This window comes from Bradysia coprophila, unplaced genomic scaffold, assembly GCF_014529535.1.
Source record: "Bradysia coprophila strain Holo2 unplaced genomic scaffold, BU_Bcop_v1 contig_232, whole genome shotgun sequence".
Classification (NCBI taxonomy): domain Eukaryota; kingdom Metazoa; phylum Arthropoda; class Insecta; order Diptera; family Sciaridae; genus Bradysia; species Bradysia coprophila.
In genome coordinates this window covers 22,863,797-22,889,121 of record NW_023503493.1, presented here as the reverse complement: position 1 = coordinate 22,889,121, position 25,325 = coordinate 22,863,797, and the positions used below count along the sequence as shown (strand labels likewise).

Sequence of the window (25,325 nt, the reverse complement as noted above, 5' to 3'; positions counted from 1 at the left end):
CGTTTAATGGATGCGTTAAATAAATTTAATTGGCTGGCTATACATAACTTAAAACAGTCTTTGTTTATGGTATTTATAAGCAAATTTTCATTTGTTATTCACGATTAGGCATTTTGAGTATTTTGGTTGGTGAGTTTTTTTTTGTCTTTAATTTATGTGATGGGAGAATGGGTTAGCATAAGTATTCGTTTATTTGTTGAATTTAATTTTTTAAATTTTTCAATCGAAAAATGTCCATCTTACCCGAATGAGTTGTATTTTATCTGAAACCACTGGGTCTATTTACATTATCTTTCTAAATCAAAGACTGACATTCAAACGTTAAATTCCTCCTCAATCTCCTGAATATGCTACGCCCTCTGTTTGTTATGGATAAGAAAAGAACCATTCAATTGAAAATAAGAATCTCATCCATCCAGCCAGCCTGGTCATTAATTCTTCCTAGTTCGTAGTTATACAGTTCTGAGAAAAAGAAAAAATATTCAGGGCGGATTTTATTGCAAAGTGTAAAGCGAGCGATCAAAAAAGTGTTGCAGGCAAGAAGCGAGGTCAGAGGTTTCAAATGGTACAAAAAGTCATCTAGACACATCAAAGGAGAAAGAATACATTTCGTCAATTAGATACTACTACATTTTTGCAGAATTTCGTGACGAAAATAATCACCTTAGCTGAGTGAATGTTTCAGTGAGATTTTCTTTAGTGCAAAGTAACAGACGACGTCGATAAAACGAAATTATCGAACTCGATCATGTTTGTTTGCAAAATAAATAGTAAGACTATTCGTCTCAATTGCTTTGCTAAAGAAAGTGATAAATGCACTGCCATCAGTCATGTTATGTCATTGTGATAAAGCTACGTAAAAGGTCAGGTTTTCTAATGCGTTATCGGCTAAACTACAGCTATCGTACAGATCTTCAATTAAAGTGGTAATAAACTAACCAAAGCAAGAAACAAAGAAGGAATTCAATGAGCCCGTTGAACTAACCGCATTATAATTCGTGGAAGATGTGAGTCATAATCGCTGATATAATTTTCCAACTTAATTTTTAAAATAACGAATGAAATCTCGCCGCTACATAACACCTTTGTATGCTTGCTTACAATGTAATTTTAATTTATTATCCTAAGTTTTAGTTTAGCTAAAAATATTTTAAAACGAAACTTCTAGTCATTTCTACTATTAATTGCATTTTGTTCACTTAACGCATTGCATTGGGTTGTGTATTGTGTGTGTGTAGTAAGTGTGATTTATACCTAATATTCTTCTGTTGAACTTAAAAATATTTTATGTCTCTAGTGTCAGTTTTGTCAATATTTTCATATAATTTTCTTCATCTGTTTCTCGTTTTTGCCATTTCTCTTTAAATATATTTTTTTAAATAATTTTTATTCATTTAAATTTATGTAATTTATCGATTAAAATGATTTTCACAGCACAATTTCTATTTAATATGAATTGACATCCTTATCAAACACTGCAGCATTTTGTTTTCGTTCACAATCATTTAACACACATTGACATTCAGTTCGTATTGACACTTTCTCTTCCGTTTACATCACTCTTATCCCTAATAGTGTTTTCTCTTTATAACTTTACTAATTTTTATTATTCACGATCAATAATTGAAGTGGTTCCTTTATAGTATTACACAAATTGCTCACCTTTTTTAAAATGATCTGTCTAGTCATCATGACGTCTGGACAACGTTCTTCTCATGTAGCAAAACATATTTGTTAAATCCTCCAACGTCAAAGTCTTTGTCCGAAAATAGATTAAACAACGGAAGTAGCAGATTTAATATGACGATAAATTTACCATTTGTCGAATGTTCTTGAAGGAAAGTGGAGAAATCGAATTCACAAAAATCGCGTGCCAAAGGGAATATGTGGTCGAAAAAGTGATCGAACCCATCAATTTCAGAAGAGTAACATCGAACCATTTTCGAAATCTACTCTCCGATTACCTTTATCTAAGAAACGAAGCTTTCCCTTAATTTGCTAGAATTTTTCATTTAGTCAAAATTTGCAAATTTCGAGAAGTTTTGGCGAATCAAAAGTTCCCAAAAATAACGATGTCTGTACATTAGAATACCGCACTATTTGCACGAGTATGTGCTCATTATAGTTCTACCGGTCTGTTTGACCTTTTGCTAAAAGCTCGATGCTTGAAAACTTGTTTAGTCGAAATGAAGGAACGATTGGATGTGATGGCTTGATTTGTTTCAGATATCGAAAATGTGAATCGTTAAAGGTTGATAGATATTCAAACGGTAAATTTATAATTTGGCAAATTTGGGAAACGAATGGATACTATCCTTGAAGCACTATGAGCAGAAACTGTGAACTGGCTACAACAGTTCCGTAGATGGCCTTTCAACAATCTACGTAACTTGGCCCTTGCAAAAAAGCAAAAATCTGTTTCTATTTTTGTCTCTCAACGGCCCTACCAAAAGCAACCGTAACTTCCGAATGATAACTAATTCGCGTTCACTCAAACATGCGTCAATTCATTATCATCGATAACATTCAGATAGCTACACTCTCCATCCAGACTACCCCGTCTCAATAAAGACTGTGCTGAGTCTACTTCATTATCAATCTGAATTTTATGCTGCGATGAATTTCTTATATGTTTGGTACTGTCTGACGACGACGATGCAATGCGTGACAGATCTCTGGAGCTTGTTCGACGGTGTCGTAGCACACTGCTGCCGCTCGGTTCATCAATTAGCACTTTCAAATTCAAATCTTTGGAATTCTGTGTGAATTTCGTATCGTCTTCGGCCAGACCAGTTTTGGAATTGTTTCTTTTGACAAATTTCGAATCGATGGCATCTCTGGCATTGATATTTTTTATGATGTTGATGTCCGGTTCACGGGAATTTTTCCTGGACAAATTCTTGTTGAATTTATTGTGCAGCTCCTGATCGATTTTGATATTGTTTGGCATATAAATCTGATCGTAAGAATGGTTTCTACTGTGCTTTTTCGATGTTTTCGATGCGTCGTGCGGTGCTTTACCTGTTGTGTTCAGGTAATTTAGTATGAACTTTATGTTGGAATTGTGATCGTCTCTTGAATTGTTTCGAGTGTGGGTGAGCTTTTGACGAAATTCGACTTCCATGTCACGTGAGTTATTGCGAGAATGATGGGCGGGCCTTTTCGATTTACTTTCATTATCGTATTCCCTTGAACTGCTGCGAACGATTTCCAGACTTTGTGCCTGAAAGACAGAAAAGATTTAAAACATTTCGGCTGGCCTGCAGAATAAAACTAGCTGGATATCTTTGCTGCTCTTTGCAAAAATTCGTCGGTAAAGTTGTGCCAGGAATTTCGTATCACTGATTATTTACTCACCGGAAATGAATTGCTTCGGATGTGCTGCTTCTTGTATATTTTACGATCACTTTTGTCCGCATAGTTGTCATAGCGTAGCTCCAACTGAATGGTTTTGGAATCATTCCGTAAATGACGAGAAGCAATCAAAATGCGTTTGTTGTTCGTGTCAAAGTTAAGATTAAGGCCGCAGTCGCCAAGAACGTCACCAGTTGCAGTGTTATGTTGACTACTCGAATGATGTTTCTCCTCGAACACTAAGAAACGAACAAATGTTTACCGTAAGTCAATGATTGTGTTGTCGACTTACATTTATCCAAACTAATTATGGATCCGACCACTTCCTGCGCAGATAATGGTGTTCCATCAATCATATTCTTTCGCCGCGTAACCAACCACAAATCAATTCCGAATATGGCCAACGCTACGATTTTGATGAATGCACAGAGTCCAACGTACCTAAATGGGCAAAAATTCAGTAATTGTCATAAGCATCAACTCGAATCACCCACTTGTATCGGAATGTTTCAATGTCATAGATCAGACATCTCCCACCCTTTTCACCGCATGTTGACTGCCACAAAAGACACGTCGAGTCAATTAAAGTTCCGAAAATGATGGGCGCTGGAATGTAGCCAAATAACCGGAATATTACGAATTGCATTCCCAGCGCAAAGGAGCGTTCTTCTTCGGATACGGACCTACAAAAGCGAACTGCTTAGAATCGGGATGCGAATTGTACGAGTGAAATATTACGAACCGAAGTACAATCATCAATAATGGCATCTGAGTGGATGCGACAATGAATGTCATGAAAAATAACAAAATCAAAAACGGGTAAATCGTCCGACATGGCGTTGTACACGGTCCAGCTCTAGCTACTGGTATTACTGTCACCTCTGCAAAATCTTCTCTCGCTACTGATGCTTGCGCTTGACTTCCACCGACGCCATTATAGACATTTGTTATGTTATTCTGAACGCATGCACAGTTTGTGTAATTGGAAGTCGATGAGAAGGCTGTGCAGCCTGCATGGCATGGACTGAAATAGGTTAGACCATTGTTTCCGCACACCGGTTCGACGTCAGTCATGTGGCATTCACAACCGAAATTGCACGCAGCCGTCAGATTGACTTGAAATGGTTCCGGAGCTGAGTGCGTCGAACTGTAAAGGAAATTAAATTAATTTTTGCGAAATCAGCGAACGCTATTTGGAGACCAACCTGTTGTAGTACGGAATTGTTGTACCGGCCATTTTCAAATTGTCACATCCCAAGAAGAACAGTAACGCATAGCAGGACAGACATATTACGTTCGATACTAGGCAAAATAGAACGGCGCCCTGTGGTCTCAATTGAAATTTTTTCAAAAAACAACCACCAACGAAGATCCCTATGCAGGCACCAGGAACAGCTATCGCACCTGTTGAATGTAAAAAATGTAGTGACAAATAGAAGAGGTGGAAAATGTCATCTACCTGTAAATACGCTAGCTTGACTTTTCCCCAAACTGAATTGGGTCTCCAAATATTTTGGCAAAAAAACAATGAATCCGGACACAATCATTAACTCCATACACGCACCCAGACAAGTAACGATGTACACTGGATTTGAGACCAGGCGCCACATCGACAAAGGAATGTCTTTTATATCCTTGCCATATCCGGAATCCAGATTTTTCTTCGAAGTCGATTTTTGCAGTTGCGCCGTTTCCTGCGATGGTTGCCGAGGTAAGCTATTCGAATTGCTTGCGGCACCTGGCTTACAAATGTGATCGAGTTTCTTGAGTTTCTTCTTTTCGTGAGTCAAAACTTTCGGGAACAGGAAGAATGGAATCGCGACAATTATCAGCAAAAGTCCACAAAGTAAAAAACCACCCCACCACATTCCAACCCATCGTCTGTCGCCAGGATCTAAATAAATTTGTTTTTATTAAATACAAATTCACAAGTGACATGACATATTGGAGAAGAAAAAGGTGACGTTAACTTACTGATTGAAATGAGAGTTCCGGAAAATGAGTCCATGTGGAACGATAACAAGTATGCACCGAGTAAAAATCCCAAAACTGGCCCGAACGCAGCCATGCTATATATACATCCGATATACATCGAAGCGCTTTCCGTTTTGACGTGGTCATCGACATACGTAGTTCCAAGTGTAACTGCAAGTGAAGAAGATGTTAAACTCGAAACTTGTGACACTTTATTTAAGTCTTTCAACATACATAGCGGACTACCTCCACATCCCAGTAATAATTGAGCAATGACGAATAATAACACGGGTCCGAAAGTGGACGATTTTCCCTGTATGCAATTATCTCCTCTGAAATATTCCCACAGCATTTTCATGACAAATATTGCGAAATATTCGACCAAAAATTTAATTTACCTTAAATTATTGTGCGGTGCTAATGGCTGATTCGATAAGGATAATCTTCCCAAGCCCATGTCCATATCTCGTAACGACACTCCACGACAAATATTGTCAGACGTTTGATTCTGTAAACTTACGCCGGGATTCGGTTCGCCGGTAAAATGCGGCACCATGAATACCAACGAACCGATGCCCATGATGACGGCACCCCAGCCACACCAGACTGGTATTTGTCGTCGACTTCCTAAATAACTAACGAATATAACAGTTATCACATTTCCAATTTCATAACTTGATGCTATCAGGCCCGAATAGCTAGACGGAATTTCGAAGCGCTTTTCAATCGTTGTAATCACCGAATTTATGTAACCAGAACTTAAGGCTTGTTGTAGGGTTACTAGCATTGACAGCAGCAGAACGAATATCTAAAATGGCACAAAAAATTGATTGAGAATCCGTTCTAACTGGCATGATTCCATTCCATTTACCTTGATTCGCGCAAACCTCTGTATCGCTGACGGCCTACAACCAAACATTCCACAATCTCTAGACAAATCATCGCTTCGAGTTGTGGATTTATCTCGGTCCACTAATCCACTGGATGGTTGTCGACTATGACATTTAATGACAGTGTCTGCTAGGTGTATGGTTGCGGTTGTATCGGGTAAATTAATCGAATCTGATAGCTCAGATTCGGGAGGAACATCTACGCTACTATCGTCTCCAGTTTCGGAATATAATCCCGTCATTTCGTAAATTGATTCCTGGCGCCTGTTAAATCAAAACATTAGACGAAATTAATAAGATGTACGTAGGTAGATAAACGGATGAATTTGCAGAGACATAAATACAATCCTTTTCACATTGGCTTCTTTTTCAAAAGAAAACTTCATTTGGTAAGCGACAAAGTTCTGTCTATCTCAAAGCACTCTAACTCGGCGAATAATTAAAATTAAATAAATAAAAGTGAAGAAGATAGAGAACGTTCACCGAAACGTTAACGCTGGGAAACTCTTTATCAACACACAAAACATCAAAGTATAAACGAGTTTCAAAGAGACAAATATTAATTAGGTTTCTGTTTTTCATCCGAAAAGTTTTTATTGAAAAGCAAACATTTTGTGCCATTACCTGTGACCTTTGCGGTGACTGCCACTGCCTCCATAATCCGTTCCATCACCCAACGTTTGTGCTGTAGTCCCATCTGTGGCAACACTTAATGTGCCCGTCATGCTTCACTATGTGAGTTGAACAAAGTTTTCATTGAAGTTTCTGTAAGTAGGAAAAAAAACAAAAATGATTATTCAAAACTAAGTCTGTTAATGGCGTGGGAAAGATGTGTATAATCGGCATCGTATTGCTTCGTTCTGAATTATTAAGAATGAGAAATCAATATTTTCTAATATTGACGCCGAATACGCACCCAATGACGATACAAACTTTATCAAATTTGAAAAAGCCATGCGGGCGCTTTTCGGTTCGTCAAAATAGAAGTGAGGAATGAGATTATTTTGTAAAAGGGGTCTGATTTTGATTGATTGAGTTGTATTTCCAAGGTATATCATTTTTACTGGTCGATAAAACTGAGACTCTTTTTATAAGAAAGTCATGAAAGTGTTGTTTCTGGAAAAAGTGGAACCATTGTTTTGTGTCAAGAAGTGTTGGCTTCCAGTAACAATGATAAATGTTTATGGTGAGAAAACTCAGAATTTGTGCCAATTTTAGTGAACTATTGCGTATTCTCGTACTAGCTACCGTACTAGCGTACACCACCATAAACATTTATTATTTTTACACGCTTCATGATACGAAAACAGACGAAATCACGCGTCGAAAGTTATCGGAAACCATAGTTTTTAAGTTCTCTCTGAGCAGACCTTGTAAACAGGTCTAGGGATATAGATTATGTTTTACTCGCATGCGACCTGTTTTGATCATACAGCAAACGAATGCGGAGCTAACTCTTACTTTTTTTTGCTCTTTTTGTTTTTTCTGTTTTTCGTATCATAAAGCGTATAAAATTGTGTTCATCATATGGAGAGAACACACTCAATCACAGTATGTGTGTGAATTCGTATCCCACGAGAATTATTTTTGCATACGTATGTATGTTGCGTCTCGACTTCGTCTCGATGAAACATACATACTTATGCAAAATAATTCCCTCGGCATACGAATTCACACGTATACTGTAATTTCGTGGTTTCTCTCCTTATGATGAAAATAACTAGTCCAATCTGACGTAATATTCCAAAGACGATTTTCTAAGTTTTGTCTTGTGGGAAGTTTGTAATCGTATCCGAAGGCAAGGTCTCAAACAAACGTCTTTTTTAAGCTGACACCTAAATTTAAACGGTTTTTAAATTTCTTAAATTTTTAAAATTTTTACATTTTTTAAATTTTTTAAATTTTTTAAATTTTTTAAATTTTTCAAATTTTTAAAATTTTTCAATCTACTAATTCTTCCAAAAGAACTGATATCAGTCAAAAATACTCAAAAGAGTAAAAGTGACGCAAGTCCCTGTGCATACTTCCAAAACAACTGATATCGCTGGAGGTGACGCATTCTGCGCTTGTACGCAAAAACTGTAACAGCAAAAATTTGACCAAAGAAATTCTAGAAACAAAATTTTACCAAAAAAAATTTGCGTCACAAGTGGCAGATGGTCAAATTTTTGCTGTTACAGTTTTTGCGTACAAGCGCAGAATGCGCCACCTCCAGCGATATCAGTTGTTTTGGAAGTATGCACAGGGACTTGCGTCACTTTTACTCTTTTGAGTATTTTTGACTGATAAAAAATTCTCTTCTAAGTTCGCGGAGGCGCTAATACAAAGCACCTAGCAGGGTAATAGAAAAAAAAATGGAGTAGTACGTTAATCGAAGTATGCGAGTATTTCCATACCTTTTTTTTCTTAATGTCATTGAAAAATTACCATTAAGGCTGCTAATGGTATTATTGGTATCAAAATACTACTCTATTTGACGTGTAAAAACCTCTATTACCCTGCTAGGTGCTTTAGCTAATAGAAAATTTGGTTACTACTGTCTTCATGCTAGCTAGACCAAGGGTATTCATGCTATTCACACATATTTAGACCCGTACGAAGTACTGGGGTCTTATAGGTTTACGCATACGTTTGTAACACGTCGAATTGGACTCCCTGAGTAAGGGGAAACCTATTGTGGTTGTCTAGAGATGCCAAATCCGCGAAAAAAAAAAATGTCCGTCTGTCCGTCTGTCCGTCTGTCCGTCTGTTCGTCTGTCCGTCTGTCTGTCTGCACGATAACTTGAGTAAAACGCATCCGATTTTGAAAATTCTTTTTTTTCCCGTTTGGTAATGTCAAAAGACAGGCTAAGTTCGAAGATGAGTGATTTTGGATCGACCCCTCCCGAGCTGTGGCCCAATAAGTGCTTTACGGTTTTTCGAAGATATCTCCGGACATTTAAACGTTAAACTTGTAAGTGATACGTCAAATAAAAGGTACTTACAATACCGATCGACAAAAAAAAAGTTTATGGAAATCGGATGACCGACTCGTGAGTTAGACCCCTTGGTGTGGAACAGGCACAGGGCGGCAAGCAGTTTTTGCTTGTAGGTCGCCCACATTTGAACATATTTCGTCTGTTTTAGCTTTATTAGATAGGTATTGACCGTACCAATCAGGGAAAAAACATTTTATGAAATTATGTTCTCCGGAGCGTGAGCTAGGTCTCTTGGAGTGAGCTCTTATCTGGCTACTCGGAAGTACAGTGAACGTGGTGTATTTTGACAATATCTCGAGTAAATTTTGACCGAATTTCATGAATTTTTTTTTGTTTGAAAGGTATTAACGAATGTAAAGCGTCGGTACTATTTCCGGTCTCCTAACAAAATGGCTGCCGGCGGCCATATTGGATTTTAGTAAAATAGAAATATCTTGGGAAAAATGATACTTAGAGAGTTTCTGTTAACATGGAAATAATTTGTTATGTGTGTGGGGTTTCAGGGATTCCATATACGGACATCTATATATACCTATATACAGCTATATTGAGCTATATACAGGCATATAGAGCTATATAATAGCATATATTTATCTGTGAAATGTTTATTTATTGTGAAATATAGTTAAATATAGCGGTATATAGCTGTTTAAATAGGAATTTATGAAATTTGTCTTCGTACGGGGCTGTCTATATTGCCTCCGGCAATTTAGTTGTATATGATAACAAGGCAAAGAGTGGATAATGTAAGTGATTTTAAAGGGAGAATAGTTTTTCAGCAGAGAAGAAAATGAAGTAAGAGAAATGAAGAGTTTCACATTAAAGGCTTTTGATACGAATAGGTGTTTCGTACGGGTCGGCGTTAGCTATGTTTTTTGTTGTTATTTCAGAACCTAGGTCAAAACAACAATTTGGGTGTTATTTTATCTGCTAATTGAAAGTAGTAATTATCGGGATTTATAAATGCTTTTTACCCAGGTTTTTACCTCAGCTGGTAATAGCATTAAGAATTATATTTGCCAGCTTGGATTGGTAATCATTACAAATTGTCTGTTCGATGGAAAACAATATTCTAAATGCTGCTAACCAGCAAAAATCGTAGAAAACCGAATATTCGTAACCATTACAGAAAATTGGAAAACCTGAAATGGTACCCAAATGTTCTGTTGAATTAACTTTTAGTAACATCTACCAAATATTCTGTAGGATCTTTGACCTACACAGATTTCATTTTCAGTATAGATAATAACCACTTTCACTATGTCTGTCTAGGCAGTAAATGTCTACGCACGTCCCGCATGTGAGTTTGGAAGAACATGGTGTGTGCAAACAAGATTTTTAGTGTCAAAATCGTCAAGACAAACACTGAAACCAGAAAAAAATCCTTCATAATTCAGGTTGACAAATTTTATACTATCACAAAAATGTGTAATTCCCTTATTTGAACATCAATTCAACTATTAACATTCAAACTAAATGTCTTCTGTAAAACTGCAAGAAACATTTGCTGGCAAGCAAAAGTCATACATAATTAAAACCATTTTGAGTTAATTGTTTGAATGTCTGTCCAATATTATGCAATGAATGCAGTTCCATTAGAAAATACAGAAAGATAGATTCAACGTAAACTCATTTTTATCTGAATGTACATAAGATGTGTAGTGTACACAAGACCTTGAACTATATTTTCAATAATACATACACTGTGCACCAGTACACCAAGCCAAATAAATTTTTCCCTATTTGTTATCCTTCAAATGTTAGTTTTTTGTTTGCACAAATGATTTGTACAAATATCAATAAATGTGGTAAAAAATGTGGGAAACTTTTACTGTTATTAAGATGAAATTTTAAAAGCTTTTTTCTTCTATTTTTCAAGTAGTTAAATGCTAAAAGTATTAGTTGTCCTCATTAAAGTAAAAGACACAACATAAACGATAGTGAACACGTATTATACTAACACCCTCGCTAACACCGTACGTTTCTTAAGTGTTTATAAAACAACAATCAATAAGTGAGAAAAGAAATAACTGAAATAACATCAAGTTCTCTGTCGAGACTGTTACCAGCTCGATTGAAAATCCTAACTAAAAAATTGTGAAGTATTTTTCGTTCACCACACTTTCGCACCTTCAAATTTGAATAAAAAATTGTTTATCTTAAATCAAATATTTGATTGACATCTCGCTTTACAGCTCTAAATCATGCAATGAGCATATTTAAGCGATAATTCACACAATGCACCAAACGTTTCTTGTTTTATTGTAATACCAAAACAAAATATTTAACGAGAATGACCTAAAAAGGATTATGTACACGATTTACGTTTGCAAAAATGGGTTCACTAAAAATACACAATATTGATTTCAGTTCATGTAGGTAAAACATAGCAGAATAATATGAATTCGACTCGTTTGTATATTTATGTATACATTTTGTTCGCCGTAAATCACCAGTGCAATCAAGCACAATTGAAGTCGAAAACAACGTACAGATCAATTAAAATTTATTTTATTTTTGGTTCGAAACCGATTAATATTTTTTGTTCAGGGCCAAAACGAATAATCTTCTCTGATTTGTAAATTAAAGAATTCTAAGAAAATTGTTGAGAATCTTATAAACTAGGCCCCACCTTTTGGGCGGGTCAGGTCCCTTGACTGACAACTTTAATAACATATTTTTAACCCAATTGTTACGAACATTCAAATTTCCAAGAAATCCATTTTTTCCCAAAAATCCATTTTTTCCCAAAATAATTTTTGTTCTAAAAATTCTAAGTATTCGCTCGGTTTCATTTTTTTTTTGTTAAACTTCCGAAACGTCACAAATAACTGATATAAAAACCTTCGCTTGAGTACAAATTCTTTGGTAAATAACTTTTTCTGTTCTATGTATTCTGGTAAATTTGCCAATGAAAGTAGATAAGTAGGTATGGCCAGTCCAGATAAGTCGGAGCACATACGGATTTGCATGGCGCCACCTCAAACGAACTCATTTCTAGTGGAAAGCACTAGAAATGAGTTCGTTTGAGGTGGCGCCATGCAAATCCGTATGTGCTCCGGCTAGAACAAATTTGAATGTTTGGCCATACCTATCTATTTACTTTCATTGAAATTTGCGGCCAGAGTTTTAATCAAAAATAAATCATAAATAGACAAGGACTCGTGTGAATTACGGACCTCGCTCCGCTCTGTCCGCAAACTTCCCACTCGTATAAGTTGTCTATTATTCAGTTTCATGGCCTTATTGTTAACGCTAATCAGAAGTAAAAGATGCGAATGTGGAATGATTAGAGGACTCATTCAATTTGGTGCAATATAAAATAGTACTGTAGATGTTCTTCCTTACACTTATGTACAAAAAGGAAGCCCCCGGTACTTACTACATTCACAAAACCTTTAATCATGAATAAAATAGCACGACTTCACTTGTGAGAGTTTTAAAGTTTTCTGTTTGATTGTTTTTTAGTGTCATTCATAAAATTTTATAAATATTTTATGTCATTGCGTGAAATCTGCCCGTGATAGCTGACTATCACCGTTATAGAAAACTATCGTGCGTGATAGATGACTTTCACCTGACTATCCCTGACTATAGCCAACTATCACCGTGATAGCTGACTATCATGCGTGATAGCTGGATATAACTAACCGACAAAATCAAATTCCATCAAAGTAATCTTTTTCGATTGATTGAATTTCCACCAAGTGGAAAATACTGTTTTTCTTGAATAACTTCGAGATCCTCAATCCCACATAGCCCATCTTCGAACTTAATTTAATTCTGCGTCGATTAAAAAAATAAAATTAGTAATTGGTTGATAATTACTCAAGTTATCGTGTTTACAAGCAAAATATTGGGACAAACAATTCCGTTTTTCATAACATTTCATACAACCTTTGCGACAAACATTATAGGGTATTTTCCGGCATAAGACTTACTGATTTACGGAATTTTTAAGAATTGAGTTCCTAAAAATAGGCCCTAGGCCTCTTCTAAGGTGAATTTCAGAAAAATCAAATCTTCCACGTATCTCCACAGAATCTCAAAATCAGGAAATCTTGTTTATCGCTTAAGTAATTATAGTTAAGCATCAGAAACCTGCTGTCGAGAAAACTTGACGAAAATCGATATCAAAAATTCTTTCCTTCACTGACACAATTTATTATTTGGAGGTCATGGGTCAATCGGTTGATGGGATACCGAGTCAATAGCGAAGATTGATAATCATTTTTTTAAAGCATAATAAACGCATCCTACTCATATTTGGGTCATCCTGCTTTCGAAGCATACACCTTCAAATTTACTAAGAGGAGCGCAGTGCGCCATATGCCATGCCATACTCATTCGGGTCAGTAAAAGAACACAATTATTCCACACATAAGTGGAAGTTAAAGACCTTTGGTCACTGACTTTTTATTTAATTAGATTTTTTTAGTTTCTTGTGTCAGTTGAAAAATTTTGTCTCACCATTCTCGTAATGACTCACTTCGTGTACTCGGCTTGAACGAAATAAGTGAATGATTTACAATGACATCATATTCAATAATGTAGTTTTTTGACCTCAAGTAAAATTGGATGAGTAAGTACATATACCCGTGCATTGTCTGTATGCAAGTTGAAAATGTTTTAAGCGTTTAATAGAAGCGTAAACTTGCGCTTATATACGGGTCACACATTTCTATAAGTGAACGTAATGCGAATGTATGTATGGATCACTGCATGATGACGAAACTTGTTTTGTTGTTCTCACTAATCATTGTATACATAAATCAATCGTACTCGGTTGGTGTGGAATTGTATTCTTTAATTGAAAGCGACATTAACAATGCCCACACCTGACCCAAATTGAAATGCACTATAGTTGGGAGAGCTCACATGACCTTCACCCTATTTACATTACATTACACCACAAATTGTATGCCAAGCATATGGTGATGTAATGGAACGATAAAAGCCATTTCATACAATTTTTATCCGTAAGTGATGTCGTATCACATCTGTAGAAATTGCTTCGCTAAAATCCTGAATAAATTTATAAATGAACTTTACTTTAGTACGTGCTAACTCGTTTACAGTAAAATTTAAATATTTTAGCGTTTGGCATAGGTGCCCAAACATAAACCATTTTGGGTATACTCTACGTACACAGAAATTTGTTTTCATCTAAAACCTCAACGTAACTTATCAACACCCACTACGAAAAGTGCTTTGTTCGGTGTATAAACAATTGAAAATTTTCGGCTGCTTGTGCTCTATCTAGGGAAAAGATTTTTCATTTAGATAATCTTGATTTTGTTATATTCCTTGTTATAACATTTGCATAATTTTCTTATTAACGTAATGTTCGTCGGAAAACACAATATCAAATGATGATGATGATGAATAAAATGTGAGCTACTCTACGGGTTCACGACAACATTATAATACCTAACATTTCATTAATTATAGTCGTGTCGTCCTGCGAAAACAATAATACACAGAGAAACAGAAGAATTTTATTGACTAGAATTTTAATAGAAAAAATGTTCCGAAGATTGCGTGCAAATAGAGTGTCTAACATACCACGCCATTGTGCCAATTGATAGAATACTTGAGGGCAAATCAATATTACACTCCCCCAACGTCAAGGACATTGAATTTATAGTTTAAAATTTATGTTTACGCTGCGATTCGATTCTAAGACGCTTGGGTATATTTATATTCGTTTTCATAGCGAAATATGTGTTCTCTTTGCGGAAAATATGAGCTCTACATAAATAGTAGCAGATGGAAGCATTGAATATAAAATTTCTTCAGAAACATAAAATTGAGTTTCTTCTCAACTCATTTCTCCCAACATTTCTGTAGTGACACATTTAACGATTATTTGGAACATTTTTCTTCTTAATGAATGTTCGTCTATCTAAGCCTTAAGTTGTGTTGCTAGTCTAGCTATTCTAGAGTGACCACATATGATCAACTTAAAAGTTAGCTAGCCAGAAACAGTCCAGTTTTTATTGATTTTCCGATCATTTTATTAAAAATTTTAAACTCAAATTGGTTCGTTAGATGGCTTTATACACTAACGTTGTTGTTGGAGTAATAATATTTTTTAAGGCGTCAGGTTGAAGTAAGGTTTCAAATTAAACAGATTTATCTTAAAAAGATTACAGTCGACGTCAGTGAAATTTAAATATGAATTTGCTTCAGCCTTTATTCACACAAACAAAAGTGCTTATACGTTTTTATACGGGTGAAATAGTTACAAACACGCGCATGGTAAAAACATCTGAAGCAAATTCATGTCTAAATTTCACTGACGTCGACTGTATCAAAATGAGATTAATGAAAGAAATCAAGTTTACCTCGTCGAAGTAAAGGAACGAATTGATTTAACGAAGTTACTTCTTTATATCGAATCATTCGCCAATATTCAATTAGAACAACTGCTCACAATTTATCAGTTTAAAGCGAATGAAATCAATCACACTGCTAAGCTGCTTAGCAATTTATTTTAATAAAAAATAATAAATCGAACGGATCATTTAAAGCGTTAATGCTTTCATTCACATTGCATTTAAAATTAGTTTATATTGGCTACTCTGGCTGCATCATAAATCTACAAATTGAACAGATGTTTCTGATTCAATTTTAATTTAAAACGCGTTCTATTGAACTTTTTTTTTTGATGATCGAATGACAAGTGTGTTTAACCTCAAACGAGAGTTCAAATAAAAAATGTAATTACATATTATAGTTCAATGTCTGGTAATTGGCTAACTGAATGTGTGGGACAGCAGACTTTTTTTTCTTCAAATATTTGCATTATTCATACATAATATATACATTAAACAACTTCTCGTATATATATGCATTCGACTTAAAAATAAGTTGCACGTATAAGTCTGAAATAACCAATTCATTTCAGATTTGATACGACTTCTTGTTGTTGACTTTTTATGTGACTGAAATAAGAAAATTCTGTAGACCGTATTCGATTCCGCAATCACTTAATGCCAGATACATGGCACTGTCTACTTCAACCACTCTGACGCCACAATGGGAATTTTTCGCATAGTACTGAAACGCTAAATCACTTCAAATTATTTTCTTTTAGTAACCAGATATACCGCTAACAAATACAGTCTGTAGCATTGAAACATATGAAGACACTGTCGGCGGAGTATAGGTGAACTGTTAGAATTTTTCGCAATTTTTTATTCCAAATTTTGATTAGTTTTGCCTTTCTATATCGACGTAAAGGTCAAATGTTTCATTTTCTCAACATATTATTTCAAGCAGAGAAACGTTTCTTTTACTTACGTTCTGCGGAAAAAAACCACCCTTGTACATCCTTGTGCAAAAATCATTATTAATGTAGGAGTCTTATAGTAAGACCAATATAATACATATCGGTACGTGAAAGTCTCTGGAGATACGCTTTAGAAATAAGAGAAATACATCGAACACTTGAAGGTATGGCGTTTGTATGCGGTGGGAATTATATTTGCGCTTAATACATGGTGTGCGACAACAAATGGTGGTAGCTCGATGATTCAATTGTATTCCACCGCTGTATTATATCGTCAGGACTACACTTCGTTGTTGATTGTGATTGTACGATTTGAAATTTTCGAATTGTATTGCAATTGTGTTATGGAGTTAGATTGAATCTGTTTCTATTTGTACCTTGCAAATATTGACTATATCAAAAATTTTGGTACGCAGCATCATACAGGGTCTATTGTAATAGGAATTAAAAATTCTAGAAATTCTCCAAATTCTTTTTCAACAACTCATTTGAATTTTATGGACGCTATCGGTCTTGTGGTCATATTTAGCCTTAGATGGAGTTTACCACCAACTTAGTGCTGCACTATCAAGCAACACGCCTCTTTGGAAAAGCCTTCTTATACTGATAATAGCTGCTACGGGCCTGGCACCCTCTATGGGTTTAATGGCCCCATTCAAGATGGACTTGAACATATTATCGTTGCATAAGATAATAGACTTTCCATACACTGCATCCTCTACCAGTCAGGACGACTGGAGAGCTTAGTGCTGGGCCTTGGATTTTTTAATACCTTCGTTAGATCTGAAAGAGTTGATTCTTCAAAAACACACACAATAGACAAACGATCGTCTCAAGTTTAAAAAACGTTTCATTTATTTTACTTGGTATGAATAAGTTTGATAAATACATAAGTGACGGTAGATGACAAGAGAGCCCATATCGGTATCATAGTCACATAAATCGGTATGTCTAAATGTGGATATTCCAATTTCAAACAGATCATTGTCTGTCCAGCTATCTTAAGCAATACTGCTGCAATATACCATTGATAGCCGATAAGCAACTCTTTCAAACGAGCCAAATTTCTCCACTTCGTTATGATACGAATAATGACATACACCAGCAGTATGGCATCAAATACCCACAGCGGTATAAATACGAAAAAAAAGTTCCATTGTGTACGCAATTCCAATCGAAGACTGAGAAATATGACGAAATTCAGTGTTACGAACCAGGTGAACAATGCACGGTGAACCAGAGTCATGGTGAATGGATGGATGATGTTTTTACATTAGGTGCCTGAAAAGAACGGAAAAAATTTGCTCAACGTCAGTTCTAGTGTATGAATGTAACGCAAGAATGCACGAAAACAAAAGATCCACCAAGTATGTAGGTTCATCAAGCGATTCTAATAATTCAGTCAAATTTAAATTGGCTTAATTCACGTTTCAATATTTATTTACGTTTCATCATTTTCAATATACCGAAATGATGGTAATACTTTATTATTCGGATACAAAACATACATACTCGAATGAATACATAATTCAGTGTAAGAGAAGGGTCCTTACTAACATACTTACCGAAGTTTGTAACTCATATTTTCAAGAACGATCAACACAAAAACGTGTCATTCTAAGCCACAACCACTAAATATTACAACTTAATCGAAAATTTGTATGTTCATGTAGTCGGAGCTATTTATAACATTTAAATAATTAATGAAATAGCTAGTTTTACGCGTAATCGTCTATGAAATTGTACATTTAGGTATACACATAGTCCATAGTTTGTTTGTGTTTTATGTTCTAAAATATATTACTTGGCGGTTCTTTAGTTTCAAGCGTTTTGTGTATTCTGTCACTGTAAATACTATGAAAATCGTTTAAAAAAAAAAACAACACAAAAATTTTGTGACACAGAAATGTTGATAGGTGGTCTTCAAGTTAGTTCTATAATCATACCGACAATTGTATAGGACAACACAACAGGGGTGGTATGCTGTGGAAATCTTTCTAACGTTTTTAATTTAAAACATTCATTTATTAGAAGGAGGAATATAATTGAAATCGGAATGATAGTTCAGTCGCAGAGATGACTTTCTATTTATTTCGGAATTTAGTATACCCCAATCTCACGTGAAATTTAAAAACAGTAACTGGCTTATATATGGGTTAATGCTGACAATGACAAGTTAAGAACAAATAGTAATATTGGTTAGAACACAGTAAGATGTGGTAGATCTTCATATAAACTTTTGGACATGGAACTGAAAATTGCAAAGAATAAAAACTCTCCCTTTACAGTCTACAGTTACTTTTGAAACCATTTCACCAAAACAAATGTTTTGTGGTGAAAAATATGTTTGTATCTCGAACTATATAGTTGCTAAAAGATTTGAGGGAGTGAGTACGCCCTCCCACAGAGAAACATTTATTTACATTTCATTCATAATTTTATGTACAGAGGTTTTTTTGGTGGACTAAAAATCGATATCTGTGGGATCTACCCTAAATTGCTCAAGATAAATTTACATAAAATTTGACAAAAAACACCATCAGGTTGGTAATAGTAGTTTTTAAGTACTGTTTTTCCCAAGTAAAAAATTCCACTGTCTTATCTAATCTGTTGCTGCTGTTAAAATCTGTTTCTCTCGTTTCGTATGCCATTTCAAATAGCAGAAAAATCATTAAAACCCAGAAATACAGCTTCTATACGAAGGTCAAATTTTTTATGTGTGCAAAGTATTACAGAGGAATTTAGGCGCTTTTAATCCAGGTTCTTGTGTCGAAAAAAATGACTACGTGCGCCTTAAGATCTTAAAGTTTTTTTTTGTTCCATTGTGTTTGCCATGAAACGATTCGGTGGAAAAAAATTTTTACTGGAAAATTCATCAACTTTGAAGCCATTTCCAATCCATTTCTTATAGATGAAGTATCATTCGAAAACTCGACATTTAAGTACTTCTGATTTAATTATCCATGTTCAAGAGCCTGAGATTGTCTTGGGAAAGTCATGAGTTTTTAAACGTTTTCATCACTACTTTCCCTCTCATTGATTTTTGTTGAAGGATTACTTTTAGGAACTTTATTTTCTTGTGACATAATTGTTTTATTGGTCCCGTGTTCCTCGACGAAATTATTCCTGTGGCTGTTTATGGAGTCATTCACCCAAAATTGGTTAAAAATTAAAGTCGAATCCTGACGTTCCTACTGCTACTTTGTTCTAGACACTAGACATTTTTTTCCATTTTTCTGCTTTGGACTTTTAATAAATTTTAAAGTCACCAGGGGTCAGTTCTTAAAAGTAAGTGATTTTTTCATGGTCTTCTGTCTTCCCTATCCTAAGACTACAGATCTCCAGAAGATTTTTCTTGTGTAATCGACACCAATCCGCACCACTCTTCTGTCCACTATATTCATGAAAATGTTCGTGATAATTAAGTTTATATTTAAACATGGAGATATAATTAACTTGTAAAGAATATCAAACTGAAGTGCGACTAAGTTTCTGGTAACTTGAAAGATGTTCAAACTAGATACGGTATGATGAGAAAAACTGACGAACGTGCGTCATGTCGGCACAATTAAATAGACTAATCAAAAATCTCTGCTGCTGACATAGGTTATGAAAGGTTGTTTCTACATAAATTAACGAATTTCATGTAAAAAAGACGTAGTTTGATTTGATTACATTTTACGATAATAAGATTGAAATATCCGTTCAAGTTATTTTACATTTCATTATTTACTTTATAATAACAGGGATGCGTGTGTGCACTGTTTTCCATTGTATAATCTTTGTAAGAAAATTACTCACGAGTCAATAAACTCGGTATGGTTTTTTCTTCTTCTGTCGGCCAGTCGACCTCTACGAAATTCTTGTCTACAGAAAACAACGAATCAATAAACCGGTATTTCTAATTGGGTACAATGTAAGGGACGGTTGTGGCAAGAACAGACTAAACAGAGTTCGTGCGACGCTATATGCCGAATGAGTCACTTGTGGAAAATGTATTGTTTATGATAATGTCTCCCCTTAATTTATTAGGTGACATTTCTGGGTGTGTTTTATGTTGTGCTTTATTGTGGTTAAAAAAAGACTCATCAAAAGCAAACATATCAAACCGAAATGGGCACAAAATAATATTTGGTAATAGAAAATGATGAAAAAACGATTTCGATATTAACGCACACTGGACCTACCTTATCAACGCAACGGAATAAAAAAGACAATATCCAATTTGAATTCTCTTGTGTCAACAAACTAGAAATTACCAGTCTAACCCCTACATATTCCAGTTTAAGTCGTTTTATTACACTACGATAATAAAAGTGGATGTAGCAACGTGTGAAATGGAATGGTGTGTAAAGGCAAAATGGAAATGTTTTCTTTTATTAATTTTCTTGATGTTCATGCTGCGAAAAGAATTGGCAACATGAAAAGCAATTGTGGCACTGCTAGCGAATCCAAGTAGATTCTTTCATCGAAAACTGTGGTTTTCTCGAGTTTAACATCCTCGAGCCGAATGTAATCCGGCTGGGTAATAAGACAAAACATGGCTGATATACACGCATCCGTAAAGACAATGTCAGCTGTAATCATCAGTGCTGGATTCACTAGCCGCACGTGAAATATGTCTGCATAAGTATTTTTCGAATTTTTCCCCTTACCGGCGACAGGCTTATTTTATCACAAAAACGTATATTCGAGCTGAAGGCAAATACATTTCGAGTAGACTCAACCCTTGTTATAGTTAGAACATACAAAACTTTGTATATAAATGCTATTATATAATGTTAATGCTAAGTTTCGTTTCGGATAAAAGAAATGTTTCCATTAATTGTTACTTAATACTTGAGCTTTGCGGTAAAAACAGAACGTATAACTAACTGACTGACTAATAATGGTGTAAGGACTTCGCAATGGAGTTTTATTCTAATAGACAATAGCTCCAAAGTTGTTTGTTAGAGTAAACAAAAATAAAATAAAAACGAACGGTGTGTGCGATGGAAATGACGGCGAAGATGTGTAATTCAAATAACAGACATTCAAAACAAAAACGAAGAAGAAAATAAGTGACAGGATGAACAATTATTTACTATTTACATCGTTACGTAAACATCCCATAAATAAATAATAGAGCAATGAAGAGTCTAGCATACCTCGGAGACTAAAGACCTTATCATAATGGAAGAATGAAGGCACAATTATTTTCAGGTAACGAATCGACTGAAGAAAATGCACTTCATATCACTTGCCTCAGCTCGTTAATGATAAATATTTATTAAAGTGTTTCGGTTGTTATAGAAGTTGGTAATTTTACTTTGAAATTGAGACCATTAATGTTATTACGAGAGTGTATGGTGTGTTCTCAGGTGGTTTTGTCAGGTGGACTGTAAAATATAGTTTTGATAGAAATCAGTAACCTACATTTTATAACAACGTCGAAGATTTCGCTCCACTTTGTTCTTCACCGTAATTAGAGTTACTCATTAATTTGTCATCGGCTTATGGGCCTTGAATATTTAAACAGCAGCCTTTTTTTCGCTTTTAATAAAGAAAATTTAAACAGGAGAAAAAATAGTGTGAGTACCGAGCATGGAAATAATATTTTATTCCCGGTAACCGAGTCAAAGTTTCCTGGTAACCGAAAACGTAAAAATGACTTCCCGGTGCTTATACATTTTCAGGTAATTTGTTGAGTGTTTGATTTTACCCATTTTTTTACAAAACAATTTCTCAGCATACCAGGATACCGCATTAATTACATGATCGGTGAGCACAGTCCAATCACTAATAAGTCAAATGTGTGGCACATTTATCGAGTTATTGATGATTTGACTCTGATGGCAGCACCGAAAAGAACCGAACAGTTAGATGTAGTAAAATTTCAGAATGAATTTGCTTCAGCTGTTTTTCAACTGATGAACAGAAACAATTAAAACTTCTGATACGTCTACATACGATATCATACCACTGCCACGTGTAGCACCTAAAACCCTATAAGCAGTTTTGCTTGTATGTTTAGGTCAGCTGAAGAACAACCGAAACAAATTCGTGCTGAATTTTTACTGCCTCTGACTGTAGACGTCTTCTTACAAAAAATTTATTTTTTTACGAACGAAAAGGCAATTAGAACATTAAATGTGACTGAGCTTGTTACTCGTTCATACTATTTACATATACGAGTTGATAACCTTTCAACAATCTCAAACATCCACAATATTTTTTTGTAAACTTTGAGCTTATATAAAATGTTTTCGTTTTCGTGAAAACCAATAGAATAATGTTGTTATTCTTAGGAATCTGAGAATGTAATGAAGGGAATAATGGCATCTGCCGTATAATTAGCATTCTATTTTTAAAGTTTTTACTTATTATACATTTAAACCGATCGGTCGTCGATTGTATAATGAGTACAAAAATTATACTTATTTTGGTTAAGAAATTTTCTTAAATTGAATTTGTTTTTTAGCTCGTCTTACCTTGTCTAAATTGAACGGTCAATTAAAGTGACGGACTTTGACATTTTTTACGCATTTTTTTTTACAAAACAGCTGGTAATCAACACATAAATGATAAATTGAAATGTAAAATACAAAACAGATGGTAGGAACGTGTGGAATTCAAAGTTGTTTTAAATGTTTTCTTAAAAAAAGTTCTGTGATACAATAATTTGTTATCGACTTTTCGTAGCTTATTTCCTCAAGACGGATACACTTTAATATTTTAATTTTATATTATGAACTGCAGTGTAAATAGAAAAATGAAGCACGTACGCAGTACATTGAATAAAGAATGACTTCAGAAGAAAATACAAATCTGTAAAATTTAAGATAGTCTATGTACTCTTCGTCCAGGTCTTGTTTCTAATATCTTAAGTTTCCACAGCTTTTTGAAAGCATTTTTTTCTTCGAAAAATTAGGATTCTAGACTAGTTCTCAAATTTCTTAGAAATGACAAAATGTACGTCGAAAATGTTTTCTAATTTATGGTAGAAATATTATTGTTTCTGTTATCAACTCTTGATAAAAATGAAAGTTTAAAAGAGCTCTGCTCTGGATTATGTTGTCTTACATAATATGTGACAAAGGAAAGCCAAGATTTGTATCCAACTGTTGTGAATAATGCCATCGAAAGAAGTACCAGATTCGATAAATACTTATTAATTGTGATATAATGCTATTGGTTTTGGAACGAGTGTAGCAGAAAATGTACAAGTAATCTTTGACACAGCTTTTCCGGACGAAATAAGTGATGGCATGAAGTATTTTATACCTTATGTATCACACACAAATCCATATAATAGGACAAAAATCGATTTCTGATGGGGTTAAAGTAAATATCCAATTACTTCCACCATTCTGGCTGAATTTAGAATGATGGGTATTGATTTCATTAAAAATTATAAGTAATTTACTTCGAATTAACGTCAGTACCAAATTCACAGTGATTAGTTTGAGGTTACTGCCCCAATTAATTTGAAATAAATTTACCGGCTCTCAACAATTTTCCGTTTTTATTTTAATTTTACTAAAATCGTCGCAATACAGCACTTTTAGTTTTAAAATCATCAATAAATTATAATAATAGACACCTGGTAATGAGAATACCCTTGGTAAAACATTCAATTTCAGACAAAATGGTCAAGAACATATTTTGTTTGAGTATGTACACCATTTTCTCGTTCATTTCAAATATTTACGTCCATAATATATGGGGCAAGTTACATAACGCTCATATGTTCAACCACATAAATATGTCGTATAAATAATTACGTACTGCAGTCATATATGAATTTATCTAAAATTTGCTGCGGAAAACCGCATTTACATTCCTAGAAGAAAGAATCTAATTTCGTATATTTCGTTTGTCGACTCGTGGGACTATATATAAAGCAAACTGCCTACGAGTCAAAACAAAAAAAAAAAATCACCAGCAAAATCTGCAAAGCATATACAAACGAGATAATGTGGTGATTTTATACACAAACTCCTTGCATATATGTGCCGTACTAAAATGTGCTAATTTAATTAAACAAAAATGAAAACCGATACGTTAAACGTTTGCTTTTTGTAATTTTGTTGTTGTTGTTGCTACTAAGGTTTAAAAATACAGTCAGTATACCAAAGCAATGTACCAACCACGAACAAATACCACATCCTAAAACATGAACATGTTCATGCATGTAATTCCTTTAGGTCTGATGCTCTCTTCCCATATAGATAAGTGGATATTCAGGGTATTGGATGTTCATGTAACGATCAGGGGTGTAACTTAGAACAATTTTTATTGTCGCTCTTAGTACATTTTTGATTTTTGTACAGCCCTGTTGAATGTCGTTCAAAATGATCGACTCGTTTTTTAATTTTCTGAATGTTATAGTTTTCGGCAACAACGATTACCAGTTTATAGTAAATTTTAATTGTCTTCGGCAATTGCCTAAAATCGATGGTATTTTACGTCAATTTTTATGGTAAAGTGGTACACTATGTGATCAGAAGTGGAGGTAGAAATGAAATAAACAAATAAATCAATAAAAAAATACTCCCGTACCGTGGTAGCCGTCGTCACAAAAGACGATAAAATACGACAATTGAAACAAAAAAACCAATTTTCTGGTCTAATTTCTTTTGTGTTATTTTGAACGGATTCATTTTGTATAATGGATAGAATGGGTCATACAGAAAATAATGAATTCATTTTTGACTTACATAACGTTGTCCTTCGTACAGGTCCTTGTGCTTTTTTTCTCCGATTAGAAAATCGTTTAGCTGATTGCGAAGAATTGTTTTTGGTTCAAAAATCACATACGAATCTTTTGATTTATTTTTAATTTAATTATTTAGA

The 25,325-nt window shown here is 34.7% G+C and overlaps 2 protein-coding genes across 2 annotated transcripts; both read right to left on the bottom strand.

The window, feature by feature from the left end:
- Window positions 1-25,322, bottom strand: LOC119076363 (solute carrier organic anion transporter family member 5A1). Its single transcript, XM_037183066.1, has 13 exons — window positions 25,190-25,322; window positions 6,843-6,983; window positions 6,200-6,482; window positions 5,727-6,136; window positions 5,563-5,660; window positions 5,329-5,499; window positions 4,814-5,248; window positions 4,560-4,758; window positions 4,097-4,501; window positions 3,849-4,037; window positions 3,647-3,795; window positions 3,358-3,593; window positions 1-3,223 (listed from the first exon to the last, which is right to left on the bottom strand). Exons 2-13 carry the CDS (start codon window positions 6,941-6,943, stop codon window positions 2,492-2,494), a joined length of 3,408 nt encoding a protein of 1,135 aa, XP_037038961.1. The 5' UTR covers window positions 6,944-6,983; window positions 25,190-25,322; the 3' UTR covers window positions 1-2,491.
- On the bottom strand, window positions 17,323-25,325 carry LOC119076390 (transmembrane protein 60). The gene is made up of 2 exons (XM_037183114.1): window positions 25,190-25,325; window positions 17,323-17,771 (listed from the first exon to the last, which is right to left on the bottom strand). The coding sequence occupies exon 2, from the start codon at window positions 17,734-17,736 to the stop codon at window positions 17,350-17,352; it is 387 nt and encodes a 128-aa protein (XP_037039009.1). The 5' UTR covers window positions 17,737-17,771; window positions 25,190-25,325; the 3' UTR covers window positions 17,323-17,349.

Bases quoted from the DNA above. Each gene is read 5' to 3' on its own strand.
- LOC119076363 (XM_037183066.1), bottom strand. From the start codon at position 6,943: ATGACGGGCACATTAAGTGTTGCCACAGATGGGACTACAGCACAAACG. The intron at 6,137-6,199 runs GTAAATGGAATG...GTGCCATTTTAG, and splicing joins AGAGGTTTGCGCGAATCAAG to ATATTCGTTCTGCTGCTGTC. The intron at 5,249-5,328 runs GTAAGTTAACGT...AAATTTATTTAG, and splicing joins CGGAACTCTCATTTCAATCA to ATCCTGGCGACAGACGATGG.
- LOC119076390 (XM_037183114.1), bottom strand. From the start codon at position 17,736: ATGACTCTGGTTCACCGTGCATTGTTCACCTGGTTCGTAACACTGAAT.